General features: G+C 37.5%; 1 protein-coding gene across 2 annotated transcripts in view; it reads right to left on the bottom strand.

Moving 5' to 3' along the window:
• Positions 1-25,929, bottom strand: part of LOC134659325 (protein daughterless) — a 172,073-nt gene that overhangs the window by 107,670 nt on the left and 38,474 nt on the right. For both annotated transcript variants that reach the window (XM_063514989.1, XM_063514990.1), the window contains exon 2: positions 7,577-7,629. In XM_063514989.1, the coding sequence (XP_063371059.1) occupies positions 7,577-7,629 (53 nt within the window). The remainder of the gene's footprint in view (positions 1-7,576; positions 7,630-25,929) is intronic.

The following is a 25,929-nucleotide window of genomic DNA, read 5'->3' as shown; positions in this document are numbered from 1 at the left end:
ATCAGGTATATGTATATGAGCAGATAGTATAAAGGTGCGGTTAATAGGTTTATATGTGGTAATTAGTGGGTATGTAAGAGAATCATAATTGTGTAACTGAAATTGCCATTGTGATTGTACATTTATAATAATATTTATAGTACAACTTTATTAAGACAACGCCTATCAATATTTTGACAAATTCTTAGCTGCTAATTGTCAAGTTTTACTTTTTTAGTAAGTCCATACTTAAATGTGTGTTACAAACGTTACAATAGGCGAAATTAAATGTATTTAATTAAAATCGGTACATAAAGACTAAAGAGATTTAAATTTAAACAACCCGGAGACAAAGGTTATACCAGTTTCAAAGGACCAAAGCCCTGAAACCTTGCACTATCCACCAATATAAAGTAAAAGGGTGTTTAAAAAACGCCCTTCCCTTATCGCCAGTACCTTAAGGGTCGTAAAAAGGAAGCACAATGTAGCCCTACAGAAGGCTCACTTCGTATGTAACTGCCCATTTTCATGTTATATTTATTATCCAAATCTAAACTGGCATCTAGTCTTCACAAAAGTCAAAATATTTTCAAAATTATTAATGGGCATGGTCCCAACCTAGTCCCCTGAGGCACACCCTTTATTTTTCCTAGTTGTTGAATAATAGGTACCTTCCCTTTTTACAGTAGGAGATTAAAAGGGAACTTCCATGAGCGTGTTTGCTTAATGTACATTTTTGTCCAAGCAAACATACTGTAGAATTTCGCCCAGCGTCACATCTGGATCACTTAAGACTTAAGAGAATCAAAATTAAGTATCTAGTAAATATTTGCAAGATGATATAAAATTATACATGAGGTCCCTAGATACTCCCCTGTGGCACCTTAGGTATGTCCTTATGTCTTTTATTTCTTCTAGTTGTTGAAGAAAACGTAATAAACAATGTCAAATGCATTAAAAAAATCTCTCGTTTATTGCACTACGATTTTGAAAGCCAAATACCAAGAATATGTTTGTTTAAATGCCTAAATTAAGTCCTTGTCCAAGCAGACCTACTGTAGAACTTCGCCTGCCTATCCGGATCACTTAAGTGAATGCGACAGTAAAAACGGTCGTCGACCTTTAGTGTTATGCCTCCGCAGTTCGGGACATGTCCGGTCTTATGGCTACTTGTAGTCCTCTTTTAAGACGGAAATTATCTTCCTTAATAACGGGAGATTTTCCCAATGCCTTTGATACTGTTAAAGTCAAAAATAGCATACTAGACTTTTTTATCAGCATGCTTATGATTTAAGAGTCATACGCCGCCAAAAAATCGCTCCCAATCGAAGTAACATTTACATAACATATCTAACTATGTCTGGTATTAGTTTTCGTTGCTCAAAATTGTTATACAAAGAAAATAGTGCGAATATAAATGTAAAACTTGTAGTTTTGTATGTAAGCTTCTAATATATGTCAGGCACTAGCTATATGTTACTTGAATGTTCATGTACTTTACTCTATCGGCCAAGTAATTAGTGCAATTAATGACCAATATACAAAAGGCAATTTTCTTCTCTCAAAGAAAAGAAAAAAGTCATCTTATTTCGATTCCTATTAAAGTGTTTTCTTGTTAAATAGAATCGCTTGTAATTTCCGATCAAAAGTCAGTACTAACAGCTTAATTACGCAGAACCCGTCCGTCTGTCCGCCCGATATACCGAACCACCCAAACCTGTCCGTGACAATACGGCAGATGTTTATAGTAATCCCTCACCATAATACACTATAGTTCAATAAAAACGGGCCACTTTGACTAGATTCTTTATAGATAAAGACCGGATTTTAGTGCTCGTAAGTGTATGCCACAATGTAATTTTAAAAATGCAAACTAGTTCTGTTTGATGAGGGTTATTGTACTGAAAAAACAAAGAGTAGACTGAAAATAAATGATAAATAAAAGCTGATAAACATTCCTACACATCTCTTTAATTGTAAAGTAACGATGTAGTTATTTTAAAAGGAATCTATTAAATAGATCATTAATAAAAGAACACGCTTTTAGATTAGTGCTGCTGGCAAAACCTCGAGTTTCGGAAATTCGGACTATTCTGAGTTTAGTCGACTCAGTTTTTACACGACCGTCCAAAAAAGGAGTGTATGGTTTTTTAGACTATCAGTCATTGTTTAGAAACAACATCCATAGTTTTCGGAAATTCGGACTATTCTGAGTTTAGTCGACTCAGTTTTTACACGACCGTCCAAAAAAGGAGTGTATGGTTTTTTAGACTATCAGTCATTGTTTAGAAACAACATCCATAGTTTTCGGAAATTCGGACTATTCTGAGTTTAGTCGACTCAGTTTTTACACGACCGTCCAAAAAAGGAGTGTATGGTTTTTTAGACTATCAGTCATTGTTTAGAAACAACATCCATAGTTTTCGGAAATTCGGACTATTCTGAGTTTAGTCGACTCAGTTTTTACACGACCGCCCAAAAAAGGAGTGTATGGTTTTTTAGACTATCAGTCATTGTTTAGCATCATCCATCCATAGTTTTCGGAAATTCGGACTATTCTGAGTTTAGTCGACTCAGTTTTTAAACGACCGCCCAAAAAAGGAGTGTATGGTTTTTTAGACTATCAGTCATTGTTTAGAAACATCATCCATAATTTAATACAGTAAGCTATAAAAATTATTTATTTATTTTACTTTTAAAACTTAAGTATACACGGTTAACGAGTAACGTTTTTGTTTGAAGACACGTGACTTTTGACACTGACATATGAAATACATATCGTATCTAGATGTAATATTTGACGTATCTTAAAGTTTGAATCGGGCCGTAAGTCCCCTTAAAATAAATAATAATGTGTTGAAATCATGAATGTTTAAATCAGTATTCTATCTTCCACTCTAGACTTATAACAAATTGTCTTGCGTCTTTAATCCCCTAGACATAGTTATCTACCTACACCCTACATAAGCTACGTATACAAAGTACAGTTGCACACATTATCCTCCGTCTTCCATTTTATGTAGGGTTGCCATATATCGCCATCAGATATATGGGAGCGGCTAAGGCTGTCACAAATATCTGAACACGCCTCTATTGTTAGGCGTTAGAGTGCATGTTCAGATATTGTGAACACCTTGGCCGTTAAGGGGCACGAGGAAAAATGGAATATCCTGACATCACCATAAAAATCATGACATTTCCTGGACGGTCATTTCTCCAAACCCCACTTTCTCATCTCATTAATAAGTCGCTTCCGTATCTGGAAGCTTTTAAAATCTACCATAGATACAAGACATCGCCACCATATGCTGTAGCGACAACTTCAAACTTGCATCTAGGTTCTGGGGCCCGTTTCTCAAAAGCTTGTAACTTGTAATACAAGCCGATGTCACTTTTTGACAGCTTTTGTTAGAAAGGGACTTCCACTTGCATTACAAGTTACAAGCTTTTGAGAAACGGGCCCTAGGTGGTTAAGTTGGATTTTCTAAAAACCCTAACCACTCGCGAAGTCCCCCCGCCCTGACAAAAGTGACAAATCAGGGGAAATCGTAACGTATGGCAACCCTACACATACCTACATATACAAAGTACAGTCGCGCACATTATCTCCGTCTTCCGTTTTATGGCCGCCAGACTCTTTGTACAGTCACGCCCAGATTTACGATCTCTTACGAAATATACATATTTAATGACTAGCGTAGCGTCTTTTATTGGGATCAGTTTTGTGTCACCGAAGACGATAAGTATGGGAAGTTTAATGCTTTTGTAAATACTGAAGAGTGATGAAACGATATTATATGGAATAATAATCTCATCATAAATTTAGATGTGTCATACTAATATTATAAATGCAAAACTGTTTCTGTTTGTCTTTTACTTCTTCACGTTTTAACTGCTGAACCGATTTAATTGGAAGGTAGAGTTATAGTTAAGAGTGTTAAGACCCAGTGCCCGTTTTTCAAAAGCTTGTAACTTGTAATACAAGTGGAAGTCCCTTTCTAATAAAAGCTGTCAAAAAGTGACATCCGCTTGTATTACATGTTACAAGCTTTTGAGAAACGGGCCCCCGGTCCCATTTTACAATAACTATTAAAATATTAGTAATACAGATATACAATATGCACGGTAACGTCTCGACAATTGGGTCGTGATCGAGTATTTAAGCACCTGTTTCCAACATAATCAGATATGTCAGTTCTGACAACATTTCAAAACCATCCTGTATGCGACCAAACCCGTAACGACACCTGTCTATCCGGCGAGTATATACAGGTACTTTAATTGCACTAAAACACAGCCCTCAGGTCAGTCATCTAGGATAGTGGCAAAAACATGTCCTGTGGTAAACCTACAGAACAATTTATGCCATTAAAATTATACAAATACGAGTATAGTCCAAACCAATTTTGTCAGGAAAAGGCTCCCGTACAAACTATACATACTATACATGTGTAATACTAGCCCCGATGCAGTGGAATTCGTATAAAAACTTCGAAAATATAATAAGGTTTTGGCAAAAATTTCATTTTATACAAGCTTTTATCGCTGACTATACTTTTCTTTCCACGGGCAACTAATACTCATCGAGAAAATTCTAAAAACCCCAAACACATTTAGGTTGCTTTGTTTTATCACAAAGTTCCTATGGCCACCTCCTGTCTCCATCATCAGATCAGCTCGACGGTGCCATAATATTGCATTGTCAGTTTGTCACCCGCCCGACTTACATATGTATGGAAATTTTCAGCTTCATTGGAAGTCGGGAAGTGGGTCAAATTTAACTTGCAAGACCCGTACAAACATAACTGCATACATAGGTAAAGTGACATTCTAGGGATCTTGCTAACTATGTAAACAAAAGTCACTAGTAAATTGACATTTAGAGACAATTTTAATATGGTGTTTATTACATAGTTAGCAAGTTCCATAGAATGACACTTTACAGTTTACATTGCAAGTTAAATAATATCTTGTGAGTAGGCGCGAACAATCTATTTCCCGTACGTATTTCAAATATCGCGCCTTTTTCTACTGACAAAGTTGGTTTGCCGGAGTATAAACACAGAATAACATCATACAGCCAGTAATATTAGTTTATAATTCAACCCCTACAGAGCCCCCTCAGTATGCAAAACCAGCAGTTTTTACCGAAACAGCGGTATATCGTGATTTATTCCTGGTGAACGCTGAGCCGGCGCCCTTTTTACGTTTCCTTTTTGTCCCATTTCTTTATGGTACTATATTTTTTCCCTCGTTGGGAACATGTAAGAAATACTAACTTTTATAAAGCGTTTTATATTTTAGCGATATTTTTAGTGAAACACGCTAAACACGTAGTTGCTTTAGACGTTATAAAAACCTAGTGATTTTCTATAATCTATACAGCGGTCGGCAATCCGCGGCCCGCGGGCCGCATGCGGCCCGTCAACCTGTCACTTGCGGCCCGCGAACCTCCCTGGCTATTTTGTATGTTATATTGACAAACGACAATGTCTGATAAAGTCATAAATATTAACACAGTGCGGCCCGCGTCTATTTCGTTAACTACTATGTGGCCCTTGGCTGCTAAAAGTTTGCCGACCGCTGATCTGTAAGATTCATTGGTTAGTTAGATGATGTAGTCAAAGACAAATTTATCCTTCGAATTTCTCCATCTTCCAATATTTTGTACGAAGTTTATTTTTTTTATCTTTTATTCGTTTTACCAGAATTTAGGCTATGTTCAAAGTACGTCGTGGCGTGAGGGAACTAAAAGTACGACTCACGGGGCGAAAAACATACAGGGTGGAAAGATAAGTCGGGCCCTGGAGGGAAACTACCTTAAATCATTAAGCTGGCTCATTTTACTTAAAGGAGACATTCCTTTATTTTTAAAAAGAAACAAAACTGCATGGCAAATAAATGTCAACGGTAAAATAAAGTCCGTCAACCAAATCTTGTCAGTAATAAAAGGCGGCAAATTTGAAAAATCGCGGGTTAGCAACACTGTGTTCAAATAATTCCAAAACGCGTGTCATCAGTGTTTTATCTGTGGAATGTGGATCGTGAATGACAGCCGTCACCTTATTTGTTTTCATTTGGTTTTCATTCTGAATCGTTTCTGTTTCAAGAGATATTTCTGCTGTCACCATTAAATACCAATACATTAAATAAGAATAAGCAAAGCTAAGGGGCCTACAATGTACAATCATGCTCGTTGATGGTAAACATTACTAAAAATGGAGGTTATGACAAGTACTGGAAGAACTCTTTCGAACTTTTAAGATTATGTTCAGTTTTTTTGTTTTAGAGTTAAAAGACATAAATAAAATGAAAACGTATGCCTAAATCTATCCAACAAGACCATAAATTGTGTCCTGGAAACCGTCCATAGGCCCACATGTCTAATATTTTCAGCAATCAGTTGTGACTATTTACAAAGGTAAACCTTTTAAACAGTATTAAGAGCCTTGATTATATCGCCGTTCTTTCGCAATATCTACCTAATCCATACATGTTTGTTGCAGGATTAAATCTTGCCCAATATAAGGCGTTCGTAGAAAGTATCTCTTCAGACAATACTTACCTATGGCGGTTTATATACGTGTACAACGCAACCAAGTCGAAAAGTGCCCCTTATCTTATTTACCTTTAAATTAAATAAACACCCAAATATCAGTTGTTTTATTTTTAATATGTATATTGTACAATATATACCAATCAAAAAAATTACACGGGTATGTCATATTCATTCAGAACAGTACACTAATTTACATTAACAAGTGGCATATTATATTGTAAATAACAAATATATGCACTATCTAATTATCTGCATTTTGATATGATTTTATTTTAGTAAACTTAGAAGACATAGGGAACAAAGAGAATATAAGCACTACGATAGGGAGTTGTTTTTGATATCTTCAAATTTGTTCATCATTTTGATTAACATTGTTTTAACATCGCTTTTAAATTGTCCGTCCATGTTTCAATTTTTTTCAATAAACCGCGAGTGACAATTTGAATTGACGTACGCAGGGCGCGCTCAGCGGAAAAAAAAATCTTATGGTTCGATGTACATTGCTGCTTTTCTTAGCGCAATACTGCTCTTTGAGTGTTGCCCTACTTTAGTTTGCTTTACATTGCTACTGACAAGATTTGGTTGACGGACTATAACTAATGTATCGCATAGCTGCCATGGTGGCAGACTAGGGTTGCCAACTATTTTTTGGTGGAATATAGTATTTTCCAGAATAAGGCATCAAAAATATAGTACATTTCAAAAAAATATAGTACTTTTAGATAAAATACTAAACATAAGTGTAATATACGTTTAATCGGAAATATAGTATTTTAGCGTACTATATATTTTTCCAAAAGTAGTCCAGAGAGCCAAAATATAGTACAATACTATATAATATAGTACGGTTGGCAACCCTATGGCAGACACACATGCACGTAGCCAATATACATATTAGCCGTAAGAGGAAACGTTAATTTTATTAACCTGTGAATTTTTTATACGGCATGGATTATTTTATTTAATATGACTAATAATATGATGATTTATGAATATTTTAAATGAAATTCTCATATACAAATAAAATGAAAAACTCACCATTCCATTGTCCATTCCTCCATACGGTGACTGGTAGCCTGCTTTTTCTGTGACTGCAAAAAAAACTGCACATTTATACAAAAATACAGGACAAAACTATAAAATAATGACGAAACTAAAGTAAGGACAGTAAGAATAAATTAGTACGTTGACCCACCGCACAATGTCATTGACCGCCAGCATCATGGGCGGGACAGCAATAGGTAGAATTACGCGCGTACGATAGAGATAGGAAATGGCGGATCAATGTACAAAATTCTTCTAGCTTAGCGTCCTTAGTTTAAAGTCGGAACGGAACAATTTAACTTTGCCCAGATATCGCAGTGACGGAGTATGGCAGTGCCAACTTGAAAGTCAAATACCTATGAAAATATTACGTTCATAGCGGCACTGCCGCACTTTGTCGCTTCATTTGTGCAGAGTTAGACAAACAAAATAAGGATTTTTGCCATTTTGGCAAAGGAACCCTAAAAATGTATGGTTTGGTTTCTCGATTGAGGTATGGTGAAGTGTTTCGACTTACCGTTCACGTGTTATGCCATTTTATATTACAAACCTACAGTTTTAGTTTTAATTTCCGTCAAGTTTTTATTATAGGTATGTATAATTCTAAAAATCTGAATCTGCATTTCTCAAACTATGGGTCGCGTGGGTCGCGAGCGAATATTGAGTGGGCCCTGAAACTATACTAGGAAATTTAAGGGTCCCAATACTTATTACCCCCTTTTTTAAGGCGGCTAAGAGTTGGGCCCCAAAAATAGCAGTTTTTGTTAGATGGGTCGGAGAGCCCAGCCAACTTTGGGAACCCCTGATCTGAATCATTGACACCCAATTTAAGCATGTCTACAACTTTTAAGATTACAGGTGCTAATTAATAAGGTAGTGTCAAATACTGAGACATTTACCTTAACGCAAATAAGCCCTAAAATTAAACTATGTTAGCGTAGGTAGATTTTGTAGCAGATTGTGCAAAACATACGACTGCAGATTTTTATTATTAGGGTTGTCCCTGGCTTAGTTATTTAGTAATTTAATAATAACAAACCAGGTTAAATAGAGACCAATGTGGTCCATTATCTGACAAAAATCAATTGTCCGTAAAATCAGCGAATATGTAAATCAGATTCTAATCCCACAACAAAAAACGTATCAAAATCTCTCTCGTACACATTTAAAATGATCTGAACTGAAAATAATTTATAAATTTCGACGTTACATTTTAAGCCTACTGGGATAGAGATTAAGGTTGATTTTAATATGATAATTTCAACTCAAATCAAGTATTTCTACCAGCTTCTAAAATTGCAAGTCCATAACAATTGTGTGTGCTATAGAAAAATGTGCCTTAACATTACGAAATAATGCTCCTTTCCCAAAACACACTGTATAAATATAATTAAACAAGTACCTACAGATCCCACTGTCATGCAAATTAGGAATTTCATCTCTATTAAAAAGAGATAAAGTTGTTTCTGCAATGAAATTTGAAGTTGAAAGGTCGATAACAATAAAACTAATCCGATAGGGAGATAATAAAAGAGTATACTTTTGTGACAACCCTATGTTGACGGCAGTACGAAAAGAGCGTATCTGCGTCGAAATTACTATTAATTTCAACGTTTTTATATCAGAAAAGCATAAATTAAGCTGTTTCAAGTTTGGTTAGCTGTTTCAAGTTTGGTTAGACATAAGATTAAATCTCTTTTGTTAATAAAATTGCGTTGAAAGCAATTGATTTAATCATTATTTTTAATACAGGGTATCAATAAATACCCCACGCGCCACGTTTTTGACAGTAATGTATTATATTTGAGGTGTTTAAAAAAACAACGGGTTGCACTCAGGGAGTGCCGGCAGAAGTGAAAACTCAATGACTTGTGCAAAATGTCTGCAGCACTATGTATAATTGAGGTTAACGCCATCTAGCGTTATTTCGCCATCGCGACGTGCATTGCATTTCGCCTGTATGCTTTTTGGTATTGTAAGTACAATGACGCCACAATATCTTTACGAAAAATTAACTTTTTCACAAAGGCATATTAGGGGAGCTACTCGTTTGCTTTGTCCACGGCACAGCACCGCCGCATTTCGTGGCAGCTTTAAATACTCTGCCATTAAATGCTGGAACAATATACCGCCTCCTCTTAGGAACTCATTGTCAGTGAATTCGTTTAAAAATAATTACAAAAAAATCATTTTAAGTGTACAGAAAAACCGTGGTTAGAAGCAGGGATGTTACAGAGCTCCGTTTCCGTTAAGTCGGAACTCCCGTTTGGTCTTACACATCCGTTTCTATACCGGTTCCGTTACTTTTGAAACGGAAGTTATATCGGATGTCAATGCTTAGCGCGGCGGCGGGACATGAGCGGTGTAAATCAAAAACAAACAGGTTTATACGAGTCATTCGCTCATAGCCCCGCTTGCCACGTGCTGCAGTAATTAGATGTTCTGGTTTATCCGTGTTTTCGAATTTAAAGTACCTATTCGTATGTGTTGTGTAATGTATACCTACTGATAGTACTGACTCAGGCTCCGGTTTCGGTTCCGATTCCGTTTCTGGTTCCGATAAACTAAATTTAAAACATCTGGTTCCGCTTTCGGTTCCGATAAAACCACATCCGTTACATCCCTGGTTAGAAGTCTGTGCTAATTCTTCTTTTAGTGTGCCTATGTGTTTCTTTCTTCTTTGTGAAACTAATTTTACAAGTAACACAAACACAAGTATGACTTACTGTTACTGTACGGGTCAATAGTTTTTACAGTTTTATTGTGGATCAATTATAGTCTTAATAATTTAACTAAATTATATTTAATTTAATTTGTATAGCTGTAGTATTATATTTAATTTAAATTGTATAGCTTATAGTTGCGCTCTCTCGAAAGGGTTTCCACGGAAGACCAGCGTCGGGGACTTCAAAGGTTCCTTGACATGAAGCTGAGTGGAGACCATTTCAGGAACGCTTTATAACCAATCTATGTCAGTGTTTTTATTAGTTAAGTTTAAATTAAGCGTTTTTGAATAAAGCTTTTTCTATTCTATTCTATTCTATTTCGTCGCATTACTTGAAACCCCAAGCACATCACTGTTAGTTCTCGAGTTATATTAATACCAGTTAGAGGGAAACTCACTAGATGGCATTTAAATCAATAAAGAAAAACTCAATGACATTGAAGTAACAGTTTTTCGATCAGGTCACGTGTCCGTCTTACGGTCACGTGACACCTGTTACGAGTTTATGTACATTTTCATGGGACGTCCTTTTCATATAATTTGACGACCAAACTCTGTTATCAATGAAATCTCGAATATCTTGATTTAATGCTAATTAAGGGGAATTTTTTGACAACTCAGATTTTCAATGAATTGCAACAACTGACAATGTCGCACATGAACATAGCCTAACCTGTGTATATCAGATGAGGACCTCGGGAGGGGGAAGCAACGGGCTTTAGCTTCAATTACCCCCCCATTAGTTAAGCTAGTCTAAATCAGCTAAATCGCCGTGCAAGTGACAGGAGGGGTGAAGCCCTGACGCACTGAGACGCGAAACGCGACAATGTTACCGAAAATAGCGTCAATGTTGCCAATATACATAGCAGGGATGTTGAGGATGCCGATTTTTTGACATCCGCGGATGCGGATGCGGATTTTTAAAGGCTCACATCCGCGGATGCGGATGCGGATGTCAAGATAGGTACATAAAAAACGTCAAATATTACATTTTAGTAATTTTTATTTCAAAAAACCGGCCAAGTGCGAGTCGGGCTCGAGTTCCAAGGGCTCCGTACATTAAGTCCCACTCACGCTTGACTGCTAATTTCTAATAGGTTTTTTTTGGCTAATGACTAAATTACCTAGCAGTCTAGCACTTAAGCCGATGCTAAGACGTTCCTGTACCAACCTGTTCCACATCCACATCCGCATTAAATCCGCATCGATTTTATGCGGATGCGGATGTTGAAAATAATGCGGAAGTTCCGCGGTTGCGGATGCGGATATTCGCAACATCCCTGATACATAGATATGGACTTATATAATAATATTAATAATTGATTGTATTAGTATTATTAATTAATTGATTTAAACGTTATTGCACAATGCTGGAAAATACAAATGGCGGACTTAGTGCCAAAAGGCATTCTCTACCAGCAGTCAACCATCAGTCAGTGTTATTGTTAAAATATAACAACAAATATTCCTCCACCGTCACGTATAGCGTACAACAGCAGTTTAGAGAAATTTCATGTCTTAATTTTATGCGAAAACATTGCATACACGTAATTATGTATGTATAGGTAATACTATACATAGTTTAAAATAAACCCGCTTCCAAAAAAGGTTTATTTTATTTTATGTATCTATACTTCGATCGATTTTTGTCGACTCAATTTTTCGATTTTTATTCAAAATGGCGTGTACTACGCGTATTTAGATTCGCGAGGTGTACTTTACAGAGCCACTAGTTAATAAGAAATAATCATATTTTCTCAGCAATGACCAAAGCAGCTCATCTCCTCGCAATTTCCTAAGCCATTCCGCATACTTGCCTTTCGTCAAAATATTTAGCCAATTTTCCAAATTAAGCAAAACTGAATTAGCTGAAGTTACTCCATCAGAGCAGAAGCGATTATGGTAATATTCCTCGTAATCCTACCATTTAATAGCCCATTGTCAGACTTTGGCAAATTTACCTTCCCAGCATCTCCACCAACTTAGCATCTTTTACCAATTTCAACCGTAATTTTAGGTACTTAAGGTTGATTTTCAAGTGGAGTTTCCGTATAGATAAGAGGATGTAAAAGTGCGATTGTAAACAAAAGACGTTAGGGTAAATTGTTGGTTTTTGTTGTGGTAAAGAGTTATTAAGAAAGCTATCTGTCCTTGGTGTTGGGTGATTAACATTGGTTATTTCGAGATTTTCGAGTGTTTTCCTTCCAAAACGCTGCTTGCTGACATGTATTAAATCTATAGTTTTATTTAATTTGGTGTCCGGTCGAAAACGGATTTTTTGCCGAAACCGAACCTTCGGCCGAAACATGATTTAGATGCCGAAACAGAAACTTCGGTCGGTCACTACCTAAAATAAAATTTTGCAAGTTTTATTTTTAATTTTCGGCCCGGCTAAACACGAGTTAAAAAACCAATAAAACCGGCCAAGTGCGAGTCGGACTCGCGCACGGAGGGTTCCGCACCATCAACAAAAAATAGAGCAAAACAAGCAAAAAACGGTCACCCATCCAAGTACTGACCCCGCCCGACGTTGCTTAACTTCGGTCAAAAATCACGTTTGTTGTATGGGAGCCCCACTTAAATCTTTATTTTATTCTGTTTTTAGTATTTGTTGTTATAGCGGCAACAGAAATACATCATCTGTGAAAATTTCAACTGTCTAGCTATCACGGTTCGTGAGATACAGCCTGGTGACAGACGGACGGACGGACGGACGGACAGCGGAGTCTTAGTAATAGGGTCCCGTTTTTACCCTTTGGGTACGGAACCCTAAAAAACGAGATATTTTGTAAAGATTATTTTAATAGTGAATAACCTGTTAGCGTAGTAATTGTATATATTTACAGCCACTACTAATACAGCAGATAATGACACAATGAATGAAACATCAAAAGTTACACTTTGATTGTAACTTACATTACATAACCTCCGTGGGGTAACCACCCCAGTATTCACCCTCGACAATCCAAATTATACACTCACTCATTCCCTTTCCGCTTTGTCTATTGTATTGTTGATTAATATTTTGCGAAAGTGGGGTTTTTACGTGACAGAAAATTAGGAAATTAAGATATTACTTAACTAAGCCACACTAAGAATTATTGTGGTGCTAAATTGGTTAACTTATTAAGATTAATTAAAAAAATATCTATTAAGTTTGCGTCAGTTTCATTGACTTATATTTAAGGTATGTTTTGGACGAATATCCAGTACAATTTTATGCACTTTAGTGATCACTGATCAGACAAAAAATTATAAAAATCAACAGCGACTTACGTGTAAGAATATTACTTACATTGTGAATAAAAATCTCTGCGATTGTTAAACAAGAAAAATATGCATCGGAATATAATCTTGTAAACAGATTTGCTAATGGAACATAGCATAAATAAATAGATCTCGTTCAAACCAATTTTCGGTGGAAGTTTACATGGTAATGTACATCATATATTTTTTTTAGTTTTATCATTCTCTTATTTTAGAAGTTAGGGGGGGGGGGGACACACATTTTACCACTTTGGAAGTGTCTCTCGCGCAAACTATTCAGTTTAGAAAAAAATGATATTAGAAACCTCAATATCATTTTTGAAGACCTATCCATAGATACCCCACACGTATGGGTTTGATGAAAAAAAAAAATTTGAGTTTCAGTTCGAAGTATGGGGAACCCCAAAAATTTATTGTTTTTTTTCTATTTTTGTGTGAAAATCTTAATGCGGTTCACAGAATACATCTACTTACCAAGTTTCAACAGTATAGTTCTTATAGTTTCGGAGAAAAGTGGCTGTGACATACGGACGGACAGACAGACGGACAGACAGACGGACAGACAGACAGACATGACGAATCTATAAGGGTTCCGTTTTTTGCCATTTGGCTACGGAACCCTAAAAACATCAAATCTACGACTGAGTTACAAAAAACATTTACGACACATTTATACTTCTAATGGCTCCACTACACGATGGACCAGCGCCGGCCACTCCAAGGGACGCAGCCATGCGGTAGTATGAGATAGCAATATCACTTGCTCCCTCTAACGCATAAATGCGTCCCTTGGAGTGGCCGGCGCTGGGCCATCGTGTAGAGGAGCCATAAAAATGCCCTAAAACAGAGAAACGGCACCAAAAATCCAAGCCGCAGACGAAAATTCCCCAAAAACAGACACGCTAACAAGTAGCAAAAAGCAAGCTACAAAAAGCCAGCCAACTCGCGACAACTCATCCCAACTTGCGCCAAAAAGACATCCCGAGATCCCGACTGTTGAATGCGACCCCTCGACGTGTATTCCGATCGCCACCCAATACGTCGCTCCGGGCGATTCGAAATGATACTAGATATGGTTAGTTGAACTTCAACCTTCGATTTTTGCCCTAGCTTCCTCTCTTTGTGATCAGCCTAGGTCAAACAAATGCACGTAATTTAAGAAATTCCCAACTTCAAACCCAAATGAGGAGTTGCAACCGAAAGTAACATTAAAAAACCGGCCAAGTGCGAGTCGGACTCGCGTTCCAAGGGTTCCGTACATTAAGTCCGACTCACGCTTGACTGCACATTTCTAATAGGTTTTCCTGTCATCTATAGGTAAAGAGCTATTTTGTGTATTTTTTTTTCAACATTTTAGACCCAGTAGTTTCGGAGATAAGGGGGGGAATGGTCATTTTCTGCCTATTTTCTTGAATAACTGCTAAACTATTTATCCTAAAATTATAAAAAAATATATATTTGAGATTCTTACAATCAGCTCTTTCATTTGATATGTAACACGATATAGTTTGAAAAACTTTATTTCTTAATTTTCTCATTTACCCCCCAAAAATGACCCCCATATTTAAAATTCATTTATTAGGGTTCCGTAGCCAAATGGCAAAAAACGGAACCCTTATAGATTCGTCATGTCTGTCTGTCTGTCTGTCCGTCCGTATGTCACAGCCACTTTTCTCCGAAACTATAAGAACTATACTGTTGAAACTTGGTAAGTAGATGTATTCTGTGAACCGCATTAAGATTTTCACACAAAAATAGAAAAAAAAACAATAAATTTTTGGGGTTCCCTATACTTCGAACTGAAACTTAAAATTTTTTTTTTTCATCAAACCCATACGTGTGGGGTATCTATGGATAGGTCTTCAAAAATGATATTGAGGTTTCTAATATCATTTTTTTCTAAACTGAATAGTTTGCGCGAGAGACACTTCCAAAGTGGTAAAATGTGTGTCCCCCCCCCCCCCCGTAACTTCTAAAATAAGAGAATGATAAAACTAAAAAAAATATATGATGTACATTACCATGTAAACTTCCACCGAAAATTGGTTTGAACGAGATCTAGTAAGTAGTTTTTTTTATACGTCATAAATCGCCTAAATACGGAACCCTTCATGGGCGAGTCCGACTCGCACTTGGCCGCTTTTTTACGTTACACGTCTATCTTTGGGTCACAAACTTACATAATTATGTGTGCCAAATTTCAACTTAATTGGTCCAGTACTTTCGGAGAAAATACCGTAAAAGGAAAAAACGGAACCCTTATAGGATCACTCGTGCGTCTGTATGTCTGTCTGTCCGACCATTTCCCCTCTTTATCTCCGAAACGACTGGGTCTAAAATTTTGAAAAAAATACCCAAAATAATTTTTTACCTGTAGATGATAGAAAAACCTATTAGAAATGTGCACTCAAGCGTGAGTCGGACTTAATATACGGAACGCCTTGGAACGCGAGTCCGACTCGCAATTAGTGGTTTTTTTAGGGTTCCGTAGCTAAATGGCAAAAACCGGAACCCTTATAGATTCGTCATGTCTGTCTGTCTGTCTGTCCATCTGTCCGTGTATGTCACAGTCACTTTTCTCCGAAACTATAAGAACTATACTGTTGAAACTTGGTAAGTAGATGTATTCTGTGAACCGCATTAAGATTTTCACACAAAAATAGAAAAAAAAACAATAAATTTTTGGGGTTCCCTATACTTAGAACTGAAACTCAAAATTTTTTTTTTCATCAAACCTATACGTGTGGGGTATCTATGGATAGGTCTTCAAAAATGATATTGAGGTTTCTAATATCATTTTTTTCTAAACTGAATAGTTTGCGCGAGAGACACTTCCAAAGTGGTAAAATGTGTGTCCTCCCCCCCCCTGTAACTTCTAAAATAACAGAATGATAAAACTAAAAAAAATATATGATGTACATTACCGTGTAAACTTCCACCGAAAATTGGTTTGAGATCTAGTAAGTAGTTTTTTTTTTAATACGTCATAAATCGCCTAAATACGGAACCCTTCATGGGCGAGTCCGACTCGCACTTATCAAAGATTGTCATCTTGGCAAGGCCTCCTGATGTATCCAAATTTTATATCAAAGGAAAAAATGGAAAAATTACGCTTCCGGCAGGACTTAAACCCGCAACCTCCGCAATCCGTGCGTTAGCTCTGCCATATAAAATTTGGAATATCGCTCGCAGACGTAATTTGCATGTTTAAAAAAAAATTGATTTAGTACGGGTTAGCACATTGTTACTGGTGAATTCTCAATGCAACTTGAGACTCCCGTGCCGTTAAAAAGATGTAATCGTCTATCGGTAGATGTCGCTATACGCCACCCCAAAGGCGCGTATGCATGAGGGAAGGAATGGAAAAATTCGCAAGATTCTGGTGGGCTTCCGTAGCTCAATTGGCAGAGCTAACGCACGGATTGCGGAGGTTGCGGGTTCAAGTCCTGCCGGAAGCGTAATTTTTCAATTTTTTCCTTTAATATAAAATTTGGAATATCGCTCGCAGACGTAATTTGCATGTTTAAAAAATTGACTCCTGATGTAATGTTATACCGGGACTTCTGTATTTAAGCATATTCCGTTTTTACACGAGACCTCGCGTCGGTAAGCTTTCGGAATAGCACCCTGTCCCCAACAAATGACACGGTAGAGCAGAGGGTACGACTTGATTACAGTTCATAGATTTGACGTTTCTGGCTGTCAGGAGTCGGGACCAGGGATGTTGCGGATGCCGATTTTTTGACATCCGCGGATGCGGATGCGGATGCGGATTTTTAAAGGCTCACATCCGCGGATGCGGATGCGGACGCGGATGTCAAGATAGGTACATAAAAAACGTCAAATATTACATTTTAATAATTTTAATTTCAAAAAACCGGCCAAGTGCGAGTCGGACTCGCGTTCCAAGGGTTCCGTACATTACGTCCCACTCACGCTTGACTGCTCATTTCTAATAGGCTTTTTTGGCTTATGACTAAATTACCTAGCAGTCTAGCACTTACGCCGATGCTAAGACATTCCTGTACCGACTTGTTCGACATCCGCATCCGCATAAGCTCCGCATCGATTTTATGCGGATGCGGATGCAGATGCGGATGTTGAAAATAATGCGGAAGTTCCGCGGTTGCGGATGCGGATGCGGATGTTCGCAACATCCCTGGTCGGGACTTGTATACTTGTATGGGGACAATTTTGCTGTTTTGATGAACGAAAGAACGATCCTTTGCACATTTTTCAGCCGCCTTTTCTACTGACTAAATTAGCTTGCCAGACATGAATGAATGAAAGAAAATATTTATTATATCCATATATTATACGTAGATAGGTAATAGGTACATTAGGTACTATTTCTGCTATTTAACGACAGTGAAACTTATGACGAGTTACGAACGTAAAGCTTTTATAAAGCCAATAACTGAACTATCAACTAAGCTCAAACTTTAAAAATCCATTAAAAGGTTGGAACACAGTTTAAAAACTTCAACTAACAAAACAAGTAACAAGTTACAACATGGAAATACTTAGGTATTACTTGGGTTGGGGAACATTAAAACGGAACTTGTTTTTTTAAACTTTGACCTGGTTAAAGAAACAAACATCAGGGAATAGGGATGATGACACATGTTGAATTTTATAACAAAATCTAGTAAAATAGATAGCAAACGAGCAATTTATCACAATGATGTGGATATTAAAATAAAATATTGAAGAATTACAAAAATACAGGACCTGAAAGAAAATTTACGTTTTTTTTTAACTTCCAAAAACGATAAAAGTAAGGGTACCATTCGATTCCTTACATTTCATCCAAAAAAATATTGTATAGCAACTATATACATAAACGCAATATTTCACCGACAAAAACGCAATTTTCTTGTTTTGTCCATACTACAAGATGGGCTCCCAGAGACCTTGACATCACGTTCTCTTATCGTTTTGTTTAGGGCGTTTCGCGAGTGAAGTGCGACCTGTGCGACTGTCGGCCTTTGACTACAATTTCTGACTTTTGTGTTACTTTAATGCAATGGGTCCCATATAGACATTTGATCCTAAAAACAAACCCGATCGATTGATACCATAAATGAAAATTAGTCATGTAGCCTATTAAATTATTTTCAAGATATTATTAAGTTTCTATGATTTTTCTAATTCCACGACTTGCTGAACATATTTCAATAGCCGAGAAGGAAAGTTTCAGCGAAAATGTCCGCCTATTACATGAAATAGACTGTAAGGTAGTCAACGGAGAAATTGTAAATCGAATGAAACCTGAATTACAGAGAGCTCCCGCCCACTGGAATTACAGAATTACAGATTGTCATTTACATTAAAGACAATTGGACAGTTAAGTGACAGTGTCAGTGCAGGTTACAAGCGATGAACGGTAGTTGGACCAGGTTAACTCTGCATCGCATTTGCAATGACATTATTTATGTCAAAAGGTATATGTGCTAGCTACATCACTATTTGCTAGACCTTTAAAACTACGCAACGGATTTTAATGCGGTTTTTTTAATATATAGAGTGTTCAAGAGGAAGGTTTATGTATAATTTGTTAACCCGTGCGAAGCCGGGGCGGGTCGCTAGATATAAATAAATACAATTTTTGATATAAAAATATGACGTTGATAATGAAACTCCCGTTAATTTGTTCTATTCAAGTCTGTGCAAAGAGCAAAGTTAGCTTAGTTAGACGAACTATAATGTTCAATGACATCATACATATAAATATATGACGTTAATAATGACACTCCCATAGGGAAAATTAAGCAAAACTCTAGGGGGCGCCACCGGCAAAAACAGTAAACAAACCGCTTTGATGCATCAATGTCATATTTATTCGTAACAAATAATCTGTGAAATCTTGTCAAATACTGTTTACAGCATAGTATATAAGTTACTCTATGCCATAGAGAAAACAATACATAGAGTGCTCACTCCATACATCAGTTTTAGTACCAAAAAGACTATTAGCATCTAGCATCGAGTAGCGGAACTATCAGTACTGCTACATCTATTGTCAAGTAGCAGTACTGATAGTTCCGCTAGTCGATGCTAGATGTAGACACTGAAATTAATAGTCTGAACTGATGTATGGAGTGAGCACTCTTGTCTTACTATATTTCTCTATGTCTATGCTTTACGCTTTGTGCTGCACTCTGGCGGCAGAACATTGCAGTAATACTCCCTATAGTGATAAGTCCATGACTTGCGCCAAACCTATGGCTCAAATCGATACGAAATAAGCGCTTAGCACATTTATCGATAGTCGATATCGATGACGACGCTATTCACCACTAATTGGCTCAAGGTCTAGCTAAAATCTAAACTATTTATTAATAACAGTACTTAAAACAGTTTAATTTTATACTAGCATTTGCATTTACGAGCTTTTAGCTGAGTAGACGATATTTTTATAACCTTTTAATAAGTCAATAAAGAAGTGAAAAGTAAATATACGGTATCTAATATCATATTAGTAATATGGTTAGCATTAACATAATCTGTTGTGTCTATTAGCTCAGTAAAACAATGCCTTATTGTTAAGGTAAGTCTCTGACTTAAATAACTCCCATTCAGGCCATAATTATAACTTAAAAAATACCTAAATCTTTTTTTTAAAGTGAGGTACGTCTTTTTTATACACAAATTATGTAATTGTCAGTCAATTTCAATATTATTATCGTGGTAGAATTATACTCTTGGTATTTGTATTAATTTGATTAGTCTCCGAGATATTAGTTAGATTAATTATGTAAACATAAGCAGATTACATGTAAACTACAAGTACTACAACCTAAGTAAACATGTAGCGATCGCATCTAACCATGCTACCCGATGCCACTTCAAAAAAACTAGATTGACCGATAAAAAACTTCTATAACGACAAATATCCTAATTAATTCAATAACAACAATTAAGTCTTATCTGTAATCTACTGCTCCCCTAAAAATAAAAAATCCACCCTCAAAAGGATACCAAATAAATCCGTCAACGGTGAATTAGCAAAAAGAAAACAAAAACTTACCGATAAAAATTTAAAACGACATAAATACCATAGTCAAGCCTAAGTTTTTACACTTTTTTTTACTGGCCGCTAAAGTCCGCGTTTCGGTTTAAAAAGAAAACAAATTTGGCGCGAAAGCACGTGTCGGTCGCGCGCCGTTTCGAGATCGCAATATGGTGGGGTTGCCAGTGTAGGGGTCAGTAATTTGTGATAATAAATGTTCTTATTGATGACAAATGGGGGTAATTTATTTAATAATATTATGTGAGGATGATTGTAAAGGCTTGAGAGTGTAAGTTTATATGTAGTTTGACAGACCGAAGGATTTGGACTTTGGACTAAAATTAATATTTGTCATACTTGTATTTTACGTGGCATTTTCAACTGGACAAATTCCCACAACGTGAGGATCTTAAAAGTTTAAGAAATGCGGACTTCCAAATTCAACAGTCGGCAAAATGAGATAAGAAGTGCCATACTGCGAATGGGAAAGGAAAGCCACGCTTTTCCCCTCATTATAACAAAACCGAAATGACACCAGATGAACTTCAACCTTCATTTTTTGCCTTAGCTTACTCTTTTGTTTATGTTTAATGTGGATCAACCTATGTCAAACCAAATGCTCGTAAGAAATTCTCACCTTTATAGCCTACTCCCGAATTGTTTCAACACCAAACGAAGAGTTGCAACCGATAGTAACATTAAAAAAAAACATTTTTTTTTCTTCGATTAGGACAGCAACAAAAATATTTTCATTCGGCAAATTGCCTCACCCACTCATACCATAAGTAATCGTATCAAGCAAAATCTACCATCAATAAAACCCCGTCTATGGTCGTTGACAATATGGCCGCTGTTCCCACCGCTGTACAAACTGTTCAATGGGACGAATGGTGGCACGTGTCTCGGATATATTTGGTGGCATGTGCGTGCATAGTCCAAATATGCGATGACACATTTAATATGTCTTTTTCTGACTGGATTTCTGATTTTTTCTGCCAATTACGCTCTTTTTACGTTAACACTTCAGCCATGTGGTAAGTTCCGTACGTTATGTAGAGTTGCAAATGCCATGCAGAGTTTAGTACCTCTACAAGTACCAAAAGTATTTTTTGGTTGGTCTCGAGTATGGATTTTTAGTTTCTAATAGTGCCCTGTTTATCAAATGGTTGTAACTTGTAATACAAGTGGAAGTCCCTTTCTAACAAAAGCTGTCAAAAAGGGGCTTCCACTTGTATTACAAGTTACAAGCTTTTGATAAACAGGGCACGGATCTAGGTTTACGTCATCCGTACGTCCGATCGCAAAAACAAATGACCAAAAAATTACGCTTTTTGTATGGGAACCCCGCTAAATGTATAATATAATGTTTTTTTTTGTTCTTATTATTTGTTAAATTTTTTAAATGTTCTGATTGTCAATTTCGGGTATTACCTACGGATCTACGGACTTGTTACATTTGTTTAGATTGCACTAACAAAAACTATCTCTCAAACTCCCCGACCGCCGAAAATCGAATATAATCGCGTGCAAAACTCCAACAGATGCAATAAATAAAAATCAAATCGTAGCGGTAATTTTTCGCTACGCTGCTTCCGCCTAGCTCTACCGTTAGGGGGTGCGTATGGGGGTGAAAGGGAGGGGGATATTTGTCATTACACGTTAGTGATATTGTAGCGTGAAGTGATTATGGGGTAGTGAGGGGAGGTTTGAATGATATTCGCCTTTTTGCAAGTCGGGGTGAGTCGATGTTCATATTATTTATTATTATACACAGGGTGAAAAGTGAATTATATTAAGTCTATTTTAGACGCTAGAGGTTAAAATCGATACAAAATTTAAACGCTATACGTATTCTATTTTTTTTATCTTTGACCGGTCATATACGGTTTATCAATGTTGTAATAGTCTCATATGTTTACCTAATTGGCTCTCTTTCAATTGCTCAAAGGATCACTGCAAGAAATCCTTTCTAGGGATAAGTTCGTCTTTGTACGAATGTTATGTTATGTTATATATTTATTTTGTAAATTTAAGGGTGAACTACTAGAACCTCGATATTTTGATATTTCAATATTTATTCCAACTGGCCACCCTGACCTAAACCACAGATACAAGTTACCCCATCACTGGTCCCGTATAATCGGTCCCCTAGGGGCGTATCGGCTCTATGATTAATGCCTCAAATTTCACGCTTGGACTTACCCTAGCTCCGAGCGAAGCGAGCACAACTGTGACCCCGACAGTCCTAGCAAATATTCGTTTTCGAAGCTCAAACTCAACTGGTTTATGAACGATTGAATGCAATATGCGTTGAGAATATTCAGCTAAGCCGCTCACTTGGAATAGACACATTGCCAGCTTAAAATAAAACGGCATAGCTTCATATGTATTCATGTAGACTTACGCCCTTTTGATAGTGAGGAGATAACTAAGTTTACGCACATAATGGCGTATTTAGCGATGTTTTTAGTGGGAGATACGACATTTTCTAAATACGAAGCGTTGTAGAGCAGGTCGCAACGACTTATGTCCTTTTATAAGTAGAGATACCTAGTTTATTAACAGAATGACGTATGTCACGTATGATTTTAAGAGGGTTAACACGTTATGTGTGTAAGGTGTGTTAGGAGGGCCGTAGCTTGTGTAATGTGTGTGTAAACTTTTATTACACGTGGCGACGATAAACATCGACTTATAGTCTGATTTTATTTCATGCTCTTCGTAATATGTGACGTTCCACGGCAAAAGGTACCTTATGGCACTTGGCGCTTACGTCGCATAGCGCCGCAATAATAATAGCGCGCGGCGGCGGAGCGGCGTTAATAGTAGCGTAAGCGCCAAGGGCCATAAGGTACCTTTATCCGTGGGACGTCACATATTTCATATTTGTAGATCTACAGACAGAAATCATAATTTTAGGATGGCGCTATGTAGGTAAGCACTGACTATCCGTACGTATCATGAATTATTCAATATCATATCAAATAATCAATAATATCATCCTGCCCTAGTAGCACGGTCGTATTTTTATCATTTATCACCATGCCTGTCACGTTCTAACAACTATGTAAGTGCGAAAGTGACGGGCATAGTAATAGTCGATAAAAATGGAACCGTGCTGAGCCCGCTGGACGATAATTTCTCTATCTGTATATCGTATCGTATCTAGAAGTTTCTAAAATCGATTAACTTTATCGAGCTTCCGTTTTTACCAAAAATTCGATGTTTTGTGAGTCCGATGACTTCTTTTAGGTCCCAATTTTATCAGGATTTTCCATTTGTTTATATGACATTGACAACCCCATCTCTGCTTCACTCCGGCAACTCCAAACTTTTATTAGCTAGCTTCTAAGTGGTTAGTTGATGTTTCTAAAACCCAACACACGCCAAGTCCCACCGCAATCCTGACACAGGACCAAAAATCCTGACGTATCAGGGGAAATCCTGACGTATAGCAACCCTACAGCAATAACAGATAAGCGACGTTCTATTAACATCTTGATTAACTCTCTGCATATGCATTCAAGCATTTATAGACAAAACTCATACCTATGGGCCATACACAGATTTTAAACAAAACCTGTCATTCTTGTGAGTCCTGTGACAATAGAGTAATTATTTTATGACACTGAGTTTAATAGGAAAGGAGTATGTACCGCGCTTATCGTGAATCTTGTCGGAATGCACGAAGGTTGCTATTGGGCTGGGCTGTAACCGCGCGCGTCTTTTGACGTCTTTGGCGGTCAAAGGGTTAACCGGTTAAAGGTTCAATCATGAAAGTACTAAAGTAGGCTTTATAGCTCTTAACTTTGGAAACATAAACCTAATTGGGAAATTAAAAGACCAACCCCCGCTTTATTTCCAAACTCGCGTGCTACGGTTGCCCTTAAAGCGGGCAATATTTGCCCCGGTCACCCGAGTGTTTGCGCGCCTAAGCAAACAGGGGGCGCTAATGTAAACGTCACTTCGATTAAGCTATAAAAACTGGAAGCCAAATCACTGCCGTCGGTTCGGCGATTTTTTTAATGGGACTCTTTAGTACTCTTGCTATGACAGCGTTGCTCTGTAGCAGCTACCTCAACCAAATTCGTAAAACTGGAGAATATACTCCCAATTTGTTAGCCAAGTCATGAAATATTACCAGACCCAATAACTTTTTCAGTGGCGTTACGTAAGCGACATTTTCGTGCCATGCCCCGAATCGTCGTTTTGTGAGAGTTAGATTTTGAACCCAGGGCTTTTCGGTCCCCTTGATCCTTGGTGCAAAAGAGTATTTTCATGACTTTCCTTTATCATTATTTAAGGCATTTGGCGCCCCGCTAAGTTACATATGTGAGTTTATGTGACCCACTTCGTCAGAGGAAAGGACAGATTAACTATTGGTTAAAATTGGGAAAGATCATATAACAAATTTGACTTATACCTATGCCAGTGCTATGCCATGTAGATATGAGCGCCGATAGGCATATAGCCGGCGGCGGCGCGCCGGTCAAAATTGGTCGGCGGCGGCGGCGAATCGGCGGCGTGGCCTTGAAACACCTTCGATTAATGAAAAAAGAATTAAACCAAAATTTTACCGAAAAAACATGTTTTTGCTGTAAGAAAGTTATGAAATAAATGCATTTTTTATTTTCAAGGGTAATTTATTGAATAATGGTACGAAAAAAATTGATATCGTATAAACAGTGGATAAGCGGTATCGCGCGGCATCAGAGGCGGACTTAATCTTGGAGAGGTTCTGGCCGGAAGATCTTAGCGAGGCACTCTTTTGTGCTAATGCTAAGTTAAAAATTGCGGATTGACTGTATCAGGGAAACGTCTTGTCGACAGACTCGACAGTCCAAAGAAAATCGAGCTCCGTCTCCGTATCGATAACCAATATCGATAACCATAGTGAGGCCCAAAGTGAGGCCCAACGCCGAGCTCCATGTAACACCGAAGACTTGATTTCGACGCCTCCCAATGCGAGGCCAGAGGATGAGCTGCAGGTAAGTATACAGCTAAGAATCGAACGCCAAGTGTTAGATTGGCTGACGGCCGAACACCTGGAGCGCCAATTGCGGCGCGCTTCTGTGCGAGGCCGAGCTGCATGAGAGCAGAGCGAGGGCGCAGGCCAATAAAGACTGAAGCCATAGTGTTAAAGATCTGGAGCTTTCCTGCGGGCGCATTCGTGCGACGCCAAAGGCCGAGCTGCAATGGAGCTAAGATCGGATAAGGACCAAGGCTCAAGCGTTTTAAAACAGGCCGAAAGTTGAGCTCCAAACAGGGCCAAAAACTTGCAGGTTCAGATAGCGGCTTAATTCCATGGGAGCGATGCAAGGCCATATATTGAGCTGCGAGAGA

The sequence above is a fragment of the Cydia amplana genome, chromosome 24 (assembly GCF_948474715.1).
Source record: "Cydia amplana chromosome 24, ilCydAmpl1.1, whole genome shotgun sequence".
Taxonomy (NCBI): domain Eukaryota; kingdom Metazoa; phylum Arthropoda; class Insecta; order Lepidoptera; family Tortricidae; genus Cydia; species Cydia amplana.
This window is presented reverse-complemented; position numbering and strand designations above follow the sequence as displayed.